The sequence below is a fragment of the Callionymus lyra genome, chromosome 5, assembly GCF_982586985.1.
Source record: "Callionymus lyra chromosome 5, fCalLyr1.hap1.1, whole genome shotgun sequence".
Lineage (NCBI taxonomy): Eukaryota > Metazoa > Chordata > Actinopteri > Syngnathiformes > Callionymidae > Callionymus > Callionymus lyra.
In genome coordinates this window covers 21,127,329-21,139,627 of record NC_141822.1, presented here as the reverse complement: position 1 = coordinate 21,139,627, position 12,299 = coordinate 21,127,329, and the positions used below count along the sequence as shown (strand labels likewise).

Genomic DNA, 12,299 nt, shown 5'->3' with positions numbered 1-12,299 from the left:
GAATTGTTGCTTAAAACTTTAAAATGCCATTTGTTTATCGTAATTATTATACAACACTAGATTGGCAGATCAATGAAAAGATGGGCCTTAGATAAAAGATTTCAATTTACTGCTCCTTCTATGGTCAGCAGCCGTGGGTGACGACCAAAAGACCAGGACAGTGGAATGAAAGAAAACGATTTTCCTCCACTATATTTCTGAGCGATACGTGTGTGGCTGAGTGGAAGGCTCGGCCATACATCGGTTGCCTGCTGTCAGGACAACTCCCTGATGGGGTATTAGATCCACCGATGAGACCGTTGAGCTGCAGACTCACTAACCTGGCGAGAGTTTGTATCTCATTTCTCACCGGTAACCTCCTCGGGGAGGATTGCTGGAGCTGTCGTGGTCGGCTGTTGCCCCAGAAACACAACCTCTATAATGGTCGTTGGTGAGAATCCCTCCAACCAGTTGGGTGTTTTCCATGTGTGCCTTAAAATATTAATTTCTAACACCAAACCTATTAAAATATTCACATGGAATTACAGCTTGTCAAACAGCTGTGGTCAGCAAATACTTGAGCATATCAAGAATCCGCCCACGCTGAGGTAAATCAACAAATCTGTAGTGATATAACAGGAACATGCAATTCATTTTCTCTGATGAACCAGCATGTGTGTCAGAGCGACATACATGTCTGCTCTCATGCACAATAAATGGATAATTAGGTTGTTCACTCGGTTGAACGCTGCATTCCCCTATAATCAATATGGGCTTCAGATATAGCAGCAGATATGGAGATGTTTGCTAGTGTCCTTGTCAGCGAAGTTACAAGTGTCGTTGCTACTTTAATCTCTCGGATTTGCCTTCCGTAAACTTAGCAGATAATGCGAGTCAAATGGAAAGAACAATCTCATTTAGTAGCTTAAGAGCACTCAGTTGTATTGACAAACCCTGGCTAAGACTCAAACTAATCAATCACAGTATGTGAGTGTTATTGAGCAAAGCCAAACTATGGTTGAAAGCCTTGTCAATTTCCCAATGTCGCACCAACCAAAGGAAGGAAAAGATCTGCGGCCACAGGGAGCCTTGTAATTGATGTTTAAGGAAGTGTACGTCTTTGTTCCTCAAATAACCTTCAACCTTCTCTTAGATGCCGATCAAGTGGATGGCTCTGGAGTGCATCCACTACAGGAAGTTCACCCACCAGAGTGACGTGTGGAGCTACGGTGAGTGGCACCTGTGCATTCTTCTTTGCCTAAAGTGAAAACGCAAATAATCTATGCAACGCTGTCCACGTTCTTCGATTTCTCCTAATCTCACTCGATTGCATTCTTCAGGAGTCACCATTTGGGAACTGATGACATTTGGTGGGAAACCCTATGATGGCATCACCACGAGGGAAATTCCGGACATCTTGGAAAAAGGGGAACGACTGCCCCAGCCACCCATTTGCACTATTGACGTATACATGGTGATGGTTAAATGTAAGGAAATGTACAGAGTATCAAGTCTTTACATGTCACGGATTATTGACTTGTGCAGTCATTGATGTAGTCCGTAGGAAAGAAGGCTGCAAAAGCAAATACAGATATTGATAGTTTTACAGTTTCTTTATCTTGATAGAGAGTTATGTATTTAACTTAAATGACTGCTGTTATGTAGTTATTGTGCTCCATAGCTGAGCCTTCACGGCCAAAAGCAAACATCAATAAAACTCTTTGCAACAAGAAACCTACTCAACATTAACTTCAGAAAACTGGAGAACATTTAGGCTACATAGCTGAACCATATAACAATTATATGAAGCCAAAATCTCTTTATACGAAACAAGATAATACAGAATAAAATGAGAGCATCACCAAGTGACGATGCAGACATGGACATCGACGCTAAGTTACCTAGCGCTGATAAAAAATTGACTATCAAGGTCTTCCAACTTTTTTAATTTTTGAGTTGGTCCACTGTTGAGATTTTACTTTAGTCCACCGTCATTATCTAACCACTCTACTTATGTCAGTCAGATTTATGTATAAAAATTAGGCTGTATGCTCTGTTGTTTTTGGCCCAAATGTGGCACTCAAACCACTACTTGATTTCTTAATAGAGACTTTGAATTCCGATGGGTTAACTTCTTGTCCAATCAGTAGTCTTCACTCAAGATTGCAGATGAGAAAAATAAAGGTTCTATAATACATTAAAAGGCAGTAAAACGCCCTGAGGGATTAATCCTGTGGGGGGGTTTTATGGTACGTCTTAAGGGGCCACATTGTTCATGTATAATAGGATTGTGTAACTCAAAAATATATTTTTTAATTTATTTCAATTATGTTATGCACCAAGTAAAAAATATATTCTTTTTTGTACATAATTCACTTAATATTTTTCCATCAAACTACGGTTCTAACTCAACAAAGCCAACTCTGTAGATAATATAAGATAAATACATGATGAATCTTTTTAGCATTGTTGCACAACATGATGGTTTATACGTCTCAAATCCAGGCTGGATGATCGACGCAGACAGCAGACCCAAGTTTAAGGAGCTGGCCGCCGAGTTCTGTAGAATGGCACGTGATCCCCAGCGGTACCTTGTCATCCAGGTGCGTCCTTCTCCAAGACCAGGGCCAGACTTTCACGTTTACTCACAAATAAAATAAAAGTATTTGAGATGCCGTTTAAGAGACTGTTCTCATGTGGTTTCAGGGAGATGACAGGATGAAGCTGCCCAGCCCAAACGACAGCAAGTTCTTCCAGAGTCTCCTTGATGAGGAGGACCTGAACGATTTGATGGACGCTGACGATTATCTGGTACCTCATGGTTTCAACGCTGCTTCTCCTTTATACAAGACTAGACCTCGTGTGGACTCTAATAGAGTAAGTACATTTAAACTTTTACCTATTTTCTCAGAGACAAGTTTGATTAGGAATTGACAGACTAGAGTATGTTGAAACAGAAACCTCCCGTGGAGCAGAAGGGCAAAAGCTCGCTTGATCCATCTGTTATACTGCAAATACTGGTCAACAATACTTGAGATACTCAACTCCTCTTTCCATAAGTGACTAATCAAATGTCTACGGATCATGAATGAATTATTATTATGGGGAGAATCCTATTTTGATTGTGAAACATGAAGACAAAAACTCATTTTTATAACACAACCAAATTCTTAAATGTGTCAAAAAGTGTAGACTGGTGACCTGTTTGAGGTTTTACTCGCCTCTGTCCATTTAAGGCTCAAAAAATACAATTTTCTATTTGAGATATATTTAGTTTTGGCTGTTTTATCACAGCACTGATTTAATGTTCCAACACTGTAGAAATGGGTATTAACATGTTAGCCAGAGGTCAAATGTGTACTGTATCAGTTTAAGACAAGATCTGATTCATTATCACTTAAAATTCACCTGTTTCCTTTCGTAAATTTAGAATTTATTTCAGTCCAAATGTGTTGTTTTTTTAACAAAGTGCTCATGACGTTACACATTTCAGTAAATAACAGAAGCATAACTGTTCCCAAGTCTACTTTGAAGTGATATCTAAATATAATTTCACATTATTGATATATTCTTACATTTTCATTATGTGTGCCGCAACCACTACTCCATAAATGAGCTTGAAGTTGCCAAGATCGTTCAATACACAGATGATTTCTCTCACTAATAGCTCACCTCCATCATTTCCCTCCCTGTGTGCAGTTTCGACCTGTAGTCTTTATGCATAGCGGCGTCCCCAGGCCCCAGGTTTCATTACTCATTGCTCGCTAAGCATTTTTTTTCATGTATACATTTATTTTTCTTCAATCTTATGGCGCAGCATGCTGCAGATTGACAGGGAGTACATTCCCTTTTTATTTTTTTTTAAGTATGACTTTGAAAAGATTTCACTGTCACCTGTTTCTTGAAGAGACCTCAAGCTCGCAACCCTCAGCGTCATTAGAATCATCATCAATCCTTTTCAAAATAGTTTGTACTGGATTGTGTGTCCACTGTTTTGTTGTTTTGAATTGATGATTTGCTTTGCAACTATTATCCATTCCACTCTGATCTTCCGCTCATCTTTACAAAGGAGCGTATAATGAATCTTTTGAAGTAGCGATTAACAATGTAGGGATCAGAGAGAAGACAGCATGAGTAGGTGGACGGATGTGACCCCGAGCCAGCTTCTTTTTTCCTTTTTATATTTTTGTAGTTTCTTTTTTTCCCTGTAATTGCTGCAGCAGCGTTTGCAGTTGGCTAGAGTGCAGAGAAGTAGGGCTGAGTTAAATTGCCTGAGGCAACAAACGCACCACGAAAAAACCTTTCGCTTTACATGTCATGTTTTGTATTTTCTTGTGGGGATTTGTGTTCTTTTTTGAGGTGCAGGTGTTTGAATTTGTATCTCTTCCTGGCTGCGCCTTCCAGTCTCTGAAGGCTGATGACTACATGAGCAGGACTTTGTTGGCAAATCTTACCTTGTAATGGCAGATGTGCAGGTGAACTGTCTCGCTCTCTGGCCCCGAAGGTGACATGAAGTTGGCCGGAACTTGAAGGTTTTATATTTGTTGTCATGGTTAGTTTAGTTGTGCTTTTCAAATAAAAATTACTTACTTACTTACTTTTATAGTTGTGCTATTTGGTAACAGGAGTTAATTTTTCGGGGGTTTTTTGCTGGTAAAGTGAAGTCTTGGATATCTTTCGGCTTGAGTGAGACAGACTGATCCTTTCCTACTTAAAGATTTGCGGGTTAGTTCCCTTATGTGATTCCAACCCATTTTCCATGGAATATTTTAAAGATTTTTATCATTATTTTGGGGCATTTAACTTTTCCTTATTTCTTTTTCTTCCTGATCCACTTATTAAACTATCAGACACTTCCATACATTGGTTATCATATAACACAAAACGATCAACAATTATAAAGTAAAATTTGAATTTTTTTTTTCTATAAGAAGACACAAGTCACCAGTTCTTTATGCAGATTTAAGAACTTTTTTTGACACATGTTTTGCCTTCTTTGAAATGTTTGATTGTGTTTATGTGCCTTGTAAACTATGATCTTTTTCAGTGTTAAATGACTTGTCTTGTATTTTACCCTAATAACGTTGATTTTATGTTGGATATCTTAAGTTTATCTTCAGCTGAGCAAATCATGAATTTGGTCAATGAAAATATTGTATTCCTAATAACTTCCATACAAGACTTTTCCTCAATAAAATAATGTTATATTGTATTGTAACCATTGTTCCATGCATGTATCTCACTGTGTTGCTATCAGAAAGTATAAGCGACTCTGCTTTTTTGAACCTCTTTAGAATCAGTTCGGCTACAGGGATGGAGGTTCAAATACAGCAGAGGATTCTGCTGGTGGAGCCGAGGCATCATGCGGGAACCAGGAAGCCACGGGCAGTGACGCTCGCCTAATGGACGACCAGCGATGCAACGGAAGCCTGCATAAAAAGAGTTTGAGCCAAATCGGTGAAGACAGCGGTTGTCAGAGATACAGCGCTGACCCGACCATCTTCCTCGGCGAGAGGGTTTCCAGAGGGGAAACGGAAGATGGATACATGACTCCGATGAAGAACAAGAGCTCATCAGGTAATCCAAGTAAGATATAATCACAATTTGTTAATAACAAAGGAGGTTCGATGAGCAGTCTCTTCCAAGTATAGTTGTCATATTCAGTTTTTGACCTGCTTCCTAAACATTCTTGGTTACCATTTCTCTTGTATTTAGAATGTCCAAGAATGACTTTTGCCATAGTAAGTTCATGATCACATTATTATTGAATGAGTTTATCAACATTTTTATAAAAAAAAGTTGATGATTTATAGAGAAAATGTCTCCTAAGATTGAATCAATCAAAAATCCGTCATTTTCATCGTCAGTGATTTATATGAGACTCGGTGGGAAATGTTACAAGTTGGCCTTTGATCACAATTTAGTCGATCAGCGCAGTTCCAGAACTTGTTTTTGTGCTCTCGCCTTTTTTTGGTCTCTGAAAATATAACAAAGCCCTCAGCAAACACAGCCAATGTAGTGTCAAGTAACAGAGGAGTGGGAGCAATCAATAGGCTTACGCACCCAACTCTCGTAGTATTTGGAAGGGTCATTTGATGGCATTTCCACCCCCGGCAGATGGAGTTTCCAGAGCCAAGGAACTGATGGCAAGTTGCCCGTCTGCTCCTGAGTGCCTCCCATTATCACCATTATCAGCTCCGTCTTCATCTCCTCCCCTCATGAGCGAGTGATCTCTTTTCTCTTCTTTTCATTTGCATCTTCAATTTTCCCTTTTTTTTCTCCCCCTGATAATGTTTTGTGTGAGGCTTGTGTTTCTCTCGAAACTTTTTCTCTTATTCTGCTTCTTATCTCTTCCTTCCCTGCTTTCTTTTGGTTTGTGCTGCAGAGTATCTAAATCCGATTGAGGAAAATCCGTTTGTCACTCGGCGCAGAAACGGCGAGATCCATGCTCTGGATAACCCTGGATATCACAGCACACCCAGCAGCCAGCCCAAGGGAGAGGACGAGTACATCAACGAGCCGCTCTACCTCAACACTTTCCATAACCCTAACGACCTGACCATGGAGACCCTGAGGAGGAGTCTCCCCATCTGCGCCCAGCCACCCACCTCCATCTCGGCCGCAACCTCAGGAGCCCACATGCCCCTCACCATCCAGACCAGCCTTCCAAACTACTTACTCCCGTCGGTACAGCCCTCTCCCTCCGCCATGTCATGCCACCACGGGCCAACCACACGCATCCTTCACAACATCAAACCTGCAGGACAACCCAGCAATTCAATCGTCGGACCCACCAGCCAAAGCCAAACAGGGCCTTCCTCCCAAGCCCAGGTCATCCAGACTCCGGGCACTTTCTCTGCTTCAACGTCTGCCGGGCACAGCAATTTACCAGCGTACCATAGCCTCACCACCGTCCACCCCTCCAGTATGCTGAAACATGGAGGACCGATGGCAGGTAAAGCAAATGGAAAGAAGCTGAAGGTAACATTTGACAATCCTGAATACTGGCAGCACAGCTTACCTCCCAAGACATCTGAAGGCGCACAGGGAGGATCAACCAATGCCAAACTCTTCTACAAGCAAAATGGACACTTACGGTCAGCTGTGGCCGAAAACCCTGAATACATGTCTGAGTTTTCCCTTAAATCTGGCACAGTCTTGCCCCCTCCGCCATACAGACAGCGTAACACAGTGGTGTAGATTGTCCAGAACTATCTTCCAACCCCCGACAACTACTCCACTTCCCCACAGAGAGGCACAGTGACTCAAACTAGGATCCGCCTCAAACTATTCCAGATAAAAAGTCATGTATTCTCAAACTACTGTGAAGCGGTGGACTTATCAAAACTGAACCAAGCAGACCCGTCGCCGCCACCTTTACTCCGCCATTTCATTTACGTAGACAGTGAAAAGTCTGAGAACCTGACACATGGTGCAAAAGAAACATCGTGTTGCGATGGCTGTCACATGACCGAGAAACGGGTTGTCAGAGCCAGGCGGACGTTGGTGGTATCAACTCGAAATAGGCACTTTTGTCGCTGGGGGGACCTGAACTCACTGCCATCCACTGTGGAAGGAATCAGAAGACTTTTAGACAGACTCAAAATGTTCCGTCAGCATCTGGTGGCATCGTTACTTCTATATTTTATTCACTGTAGTAACAAACACGTCATAGTGTATCTGGTCTCGTGTGATGGAAAAAAAAACTGATATAACGGATCAAAAGTATTTAAACCAATGGAAAAAAAGACTAATTGTGTCATTGTAGGCCAAGGAGGAAGTCGAATATAATCTGACACTTCATCTCTCCAAGTAAGGATGTGTGTTTACAAAAGGAATTGTTGCAGGACAATTGCAGTCATGTTAGGCCAGCACAAGTGTGAGTCCAATAGCACCAACTGTGCTGCAAAAACTATTTATCTACCCTTGTGGTGATTTTTTTTTGTTTTCAGGTTTGGGATAAATATTATTTGTGTCACCCTATACAAGTCAAATCTGTTTTCATAGTTGTTCTTATTTATTTTCACTATATTTGCGTGTATTTTTATGTTAACATGGTAGAATAATACAACCCCACTATGCACTTTTTGGGGGGTAAAAAATTAATGTTTTTACCTTTCATGTCTGAAATATTTGTGTGAATTCGGTGCAACTGACCAGCTCTGACAGCTAAACTTTCATGTATTTATTTATACTAGTTGTGGACTAACCTCATGAGGATTTGATTGAGCATTTTGAAAATTAATTCAAAGATGTAAGTTATTATTATTTTCAGCCATTTAATGTAAACGTTAAATGTCCGAGATGGTTTGTACTTATGTTGGAAACAACTGCCTAAATGTGTTTTAAGGTCATTTCAAGTCATGAAAACTGAAGCGCCGGCCTGGTCACCAGTCGACTCCAGAGACACATAAGAAAGTTAGAGGGAGAGACGGGTTTGGTTTCTCATCCTATTGTCGTAAGTGTTGGACCATTTCTTTGTGCTGCTATATCCACATCCAAAACTGCAGTACACAGCCATGTAGTCATTTCAGAAATATAGTACGAAATCCTGCATGATTCTCCAAGTCAGAACTTTACTGGCCTTTATTATGTATTTCATTTGAAAAAAAGAAAACATACAGAGAGGTCTGAATTAAAATATTTTATACGTATTGACCTCAGTAGCACAAACTGCAATTGACCTTCATTTTGGAATATTTTAAAGAAGCATTGTGTGTTTGTGTGTGTTAACTTTACCATTAATTCTTTGATTATTTATTAACATATTATAAAGTGTGTCTCCTCAAAAAAAACAAAAAAACATTTATTTTTTTTCATTTTTCACAATAATTTTTGATTGCTGTTCATCACCCCCAAAAAAAAAACCCACACACCTTCGTCCCCAAGTAAATAGCACATAGTCATCCTCAAAGATGTGTAAATGAGCCCAGACGCTCTGTACAGAATCTCCGGAGAACAACTCTAACAAACTGAAAAATAAATGTGAATAGTATTTTTATAAAGCACCGAAATGGTTTCTCTGTATATACGAAAGCTTTCTGGAATCTTGGCTTTACAAAAACAGTATTTGCTGTAAGTGTTTTGTTTAAGTACTTGAGTGGCAGTCCCTCCTGACAAGTCATGATGGTGCATGATGGAAGAACGCCGTGGCACCTCCTCTTGCCATACTTGTTTTAATCCTGAGAGCAGCATAAGTAAGTGATAAAATACCCTCTATGTCTCTTGACAAAACCAGCGCAGTACCTTTTTTTTTTTTTGGTTTCATGAGTGATCATCTCTGCAAACCTTTTAGTGGAAATAAAGCTCAGCTAAGTCTGACCTTCTTTTTCTTAACAATGGTTTTTTTTTATTTGTTTGCATGCTTCTAGAGGAGACAGAGGAGCATTGAATCCTCGTCGTCTCTTTGCTTCTCACTCTTCTCTCCCGAGTGCTCTCAATAACATACTCAAAGCTTTATATCATATAAAAAACTGTTCCTCATGTTTCTTACATGGATCTGTCAAAAGTATATTTTTAATTTAATATAAATAAAGATTGATTCAGTGTTTGGTGTTGTTGTTTTTCTTTTAGACTAAGACTTCCTTTTATCGTCATCGCACAAAAAAACATCGCAGTGAAAATGGCAACGAAATTTCGTTGAATTTTTTCTGGCCGGATCTCTTTGCCAGATCCTGGATGAGGTCATTGGTCATATCTTTTAACTCAGTTATTTTCATATCAATGCTTCCACATAGTTATATTCTCATGTATGTATCCTAAGTGGGATGATTGGAGGCTGGATTAAGATGACAATAGATAAGATGTTCCTTTATTTGTCCCAAAATTGAGGGAACAGATAAGAGATGTGGTCCGACGAGTACTGAACTGGATCTTCCATCACGTAACCAAGATAACACAGATCTCAAAATCTGGTCTGAAGAGGTGAGTTTTTTTTTTTTGCTCTTGTAACATTTTCTTTACAGTATACTATATTTATCCGAGGTATGGGGAGTAAACAATTCGTGAGAAAGGCTAGCTCTGTGGGGGGGTCTGTACCCGTTAACTGCACCTCCACCAAGAGATGTTCCCGGCTAAGGAACGAAACATCTGTGAATGATGGTCCCTTGCGGATGACCCCGCAGCTAACATAATGGGCACCGGTGGAGGTGCGGCAGGCCGAGGAGCCCAGCAGCATATATGTCAGGAAGATTATCTTGAGCTGTCAGAGGAAGTCTTTGTGTTCCTGGTTGGTAGCTACAAGCTGCATGCCAATTATTCAGACCCTTTTTGTCTCAAATCACTCAAAAACTGAGGCTGGAATTGTAGGATATTTTCTGACAGAAAAATGTAATTGTATCCAATCAAGATGTTTTTTACGACATTGGAGCGATTGAATTGAAGGATCAGTGCCAAACTCAATTGCAGCTTTGTTGTGCTGAGCGAGCCAAAATTAGGTCTGGAACAGGTGTGAGCTATCTAGATTGATAGTGTGCAAAAAAAAAAAAATCTAATTTCACTCATTTTCTACTAACCCTTTTGTCGACCAAAGGTTGGAATCCATTTCTTTTTGCTGTTATAGACAAAAATAGTCACACTTAAAAACATCCAAATACCTCCCTACTGCTCGTCTGTAACGTCCCTCTTCTATCGAAGAGCTCACGATAAGAAATTGTTCCTAAAAAAACTTAAATGCATCTATTTTATGCTTTTTTTCAGCGTGGGATCCAAGGACGTTAGTGACACTTACAATCTTTTTCAATGAGGAAACACTTTTAGCTGGAGCTCTGAGACTGAGAGCTTCCGCTACTTACAAACTTTAAATACATACAGTTTTTCTCCAGTCGAGGCTTCAGTACAGGATGAACATTACAGACAAGCACCTCGGAGGTATTTGGATGATTTTAGGTTTGTCTTTTTTGGATGAAGATGAAGTGAGATACGGTTGCTATTTTAGCTTGGGTATACATTTGTGCCAAAAAGAATGGATTACTCTGGAAATAATCACAACCCTTTCAGTCAACACTAGAATGAGTAGAAAATGAATGAAACTTTTTTCAATGATTTTGGATGACTTACCCTTTAAGTTCTAAAGGAACTTTAATTCTAAGACCAGTGTGAGGGCTCGTCAAGAACTAAAACATTTAATTATTATTAGTATCATTATTATTATAAGGAAAAAAAGGGGTTGATCTGGGTTAATCTGGATGGATTAACATTGAATTCATTGACAAATTAAAAGTACCATTACAAATTGCGAACAACAGCCTAAATCATCCTGGCTATATCGAGCCATTTGAATTCCCGATAACAACATTTGATCGGATCTTACCTGACTACATAGATTAACTTGATTAAACTGATTTACATGTATTTTTTAATCACATATTTAAATCTCAAACTTTCATTTGCCGGCCTACACGGACTGATTGGCATGAAGTAAAATACGGGAGGAGTTAGTGTCTCAATGTCTGCACACTGATCAAGAGTTTGAGGAAAAGTAAGATGACCAAACTCAACCAGGGAAGGACGCTGGGCCACTGTCGGAATTTGACTCTCATCTCCTGGAATATTCTTGTTATTGAGCAAGATGATCTAATTCCACAGCTTTGGGCTAATGATCATTAAAATATACACTTTTTTATTATGGATTTCTGTTTCCAAACAAGATTTTTTTGAGGGTGTTATTTCCGTGTGTTGTGGTTCATAAGCAAACTCACGGTTAAGTGTGATTCCACACCTTGTTTCATTCATTAAAATACATTAAAATAAAAGCTCAAATCATGCCTTGCAGTTGCAAAAGCGCAGCTGGGATTCAATGTTTTTGCTCAAAAGCACCTCACCGGGGGAGCTTATGAACCCCGAACTTCTATCCATGTCTCCATAAATGATATCCCACCCCGCTGCCCTGCAAATAGAGCAGAAAATGAAAGTCATGTTCTGCTGCATCCATGCTCACGCTAACAGCCTTAATAATCAAATTTAACAGATGGTGTCTTTAATTAAGGGAGCTCTCAAGATACCGTACGCTCGTCTTTCTTTTTTTTTCTCTTTTTTTTTTCTTTTTTTTTTTGACTCAACTTCTGAAGCTCGGCGTTCCAGAAGTTGCACTGGAGGCGTGATACTGCGGCAGGCTTTCAAAAAGACTCGCAGATGAAGACCAGCTGCATCAAAAGGTCTGAAGTGTTCTCGCCGCTTTCCCAAATCATGTCTCAAGAAGGCTAATGTATGGATGTAACATTTTGCTCTCAATTTTCTCCAGCCTCTCGCTGTGCTTAATTTGCTGTTTACAAAATTTTGCTCACGTAAATGGGCAGTCAGCAACATTGTTTACTATGCAG

General features: G+C 39.8%; 1 protein-coding gene across 3 annotated transcripts in view; it reads left to right on the top strand.

The window, feature by feature from the left end:
• The window catches only part of LOC148079724 (receptor tyrosine-protein kinase erbB-4-like), a 222,740-nt gene extending 213,747 nt beyond the window's left edge, over nt 1–8,993 (top strand). For all 3 annotated transcript variants that reach the window (XM_087791381.1, XM_087791382.1, XM_087791380.1), the window contains exons 22-27: nt 1,133–1,208; nt 1,320–1,466; nt 2,485–2,582; nt 2,686–2,856; nt 5,274–5,556; nt 6,365–8,993. In XM_087791381.1, the coding sequence (XP_087647507.1) occupies nt 1,133–1,208; nt 1,320–1,466; nt 2,485–2,582; nt 2,686–2,856; nt 5,274–5,556; nt 6,365–7,179 (1,590 nt within the window). In that variant the 3' untranslated portion in view covers nt 7,180–8,993. The remainder of the gene's footprint in view (nt 1–1,132; nt 1,209–1,319; nt 1,467–2,484; nt 2,583–2,685; nt 2,857–5,273; nt 5,557–6,364) is intronic.
• The last annotated feature ends 3,306 nt before the right edge of the window (nt 8,994–12,299 follow it).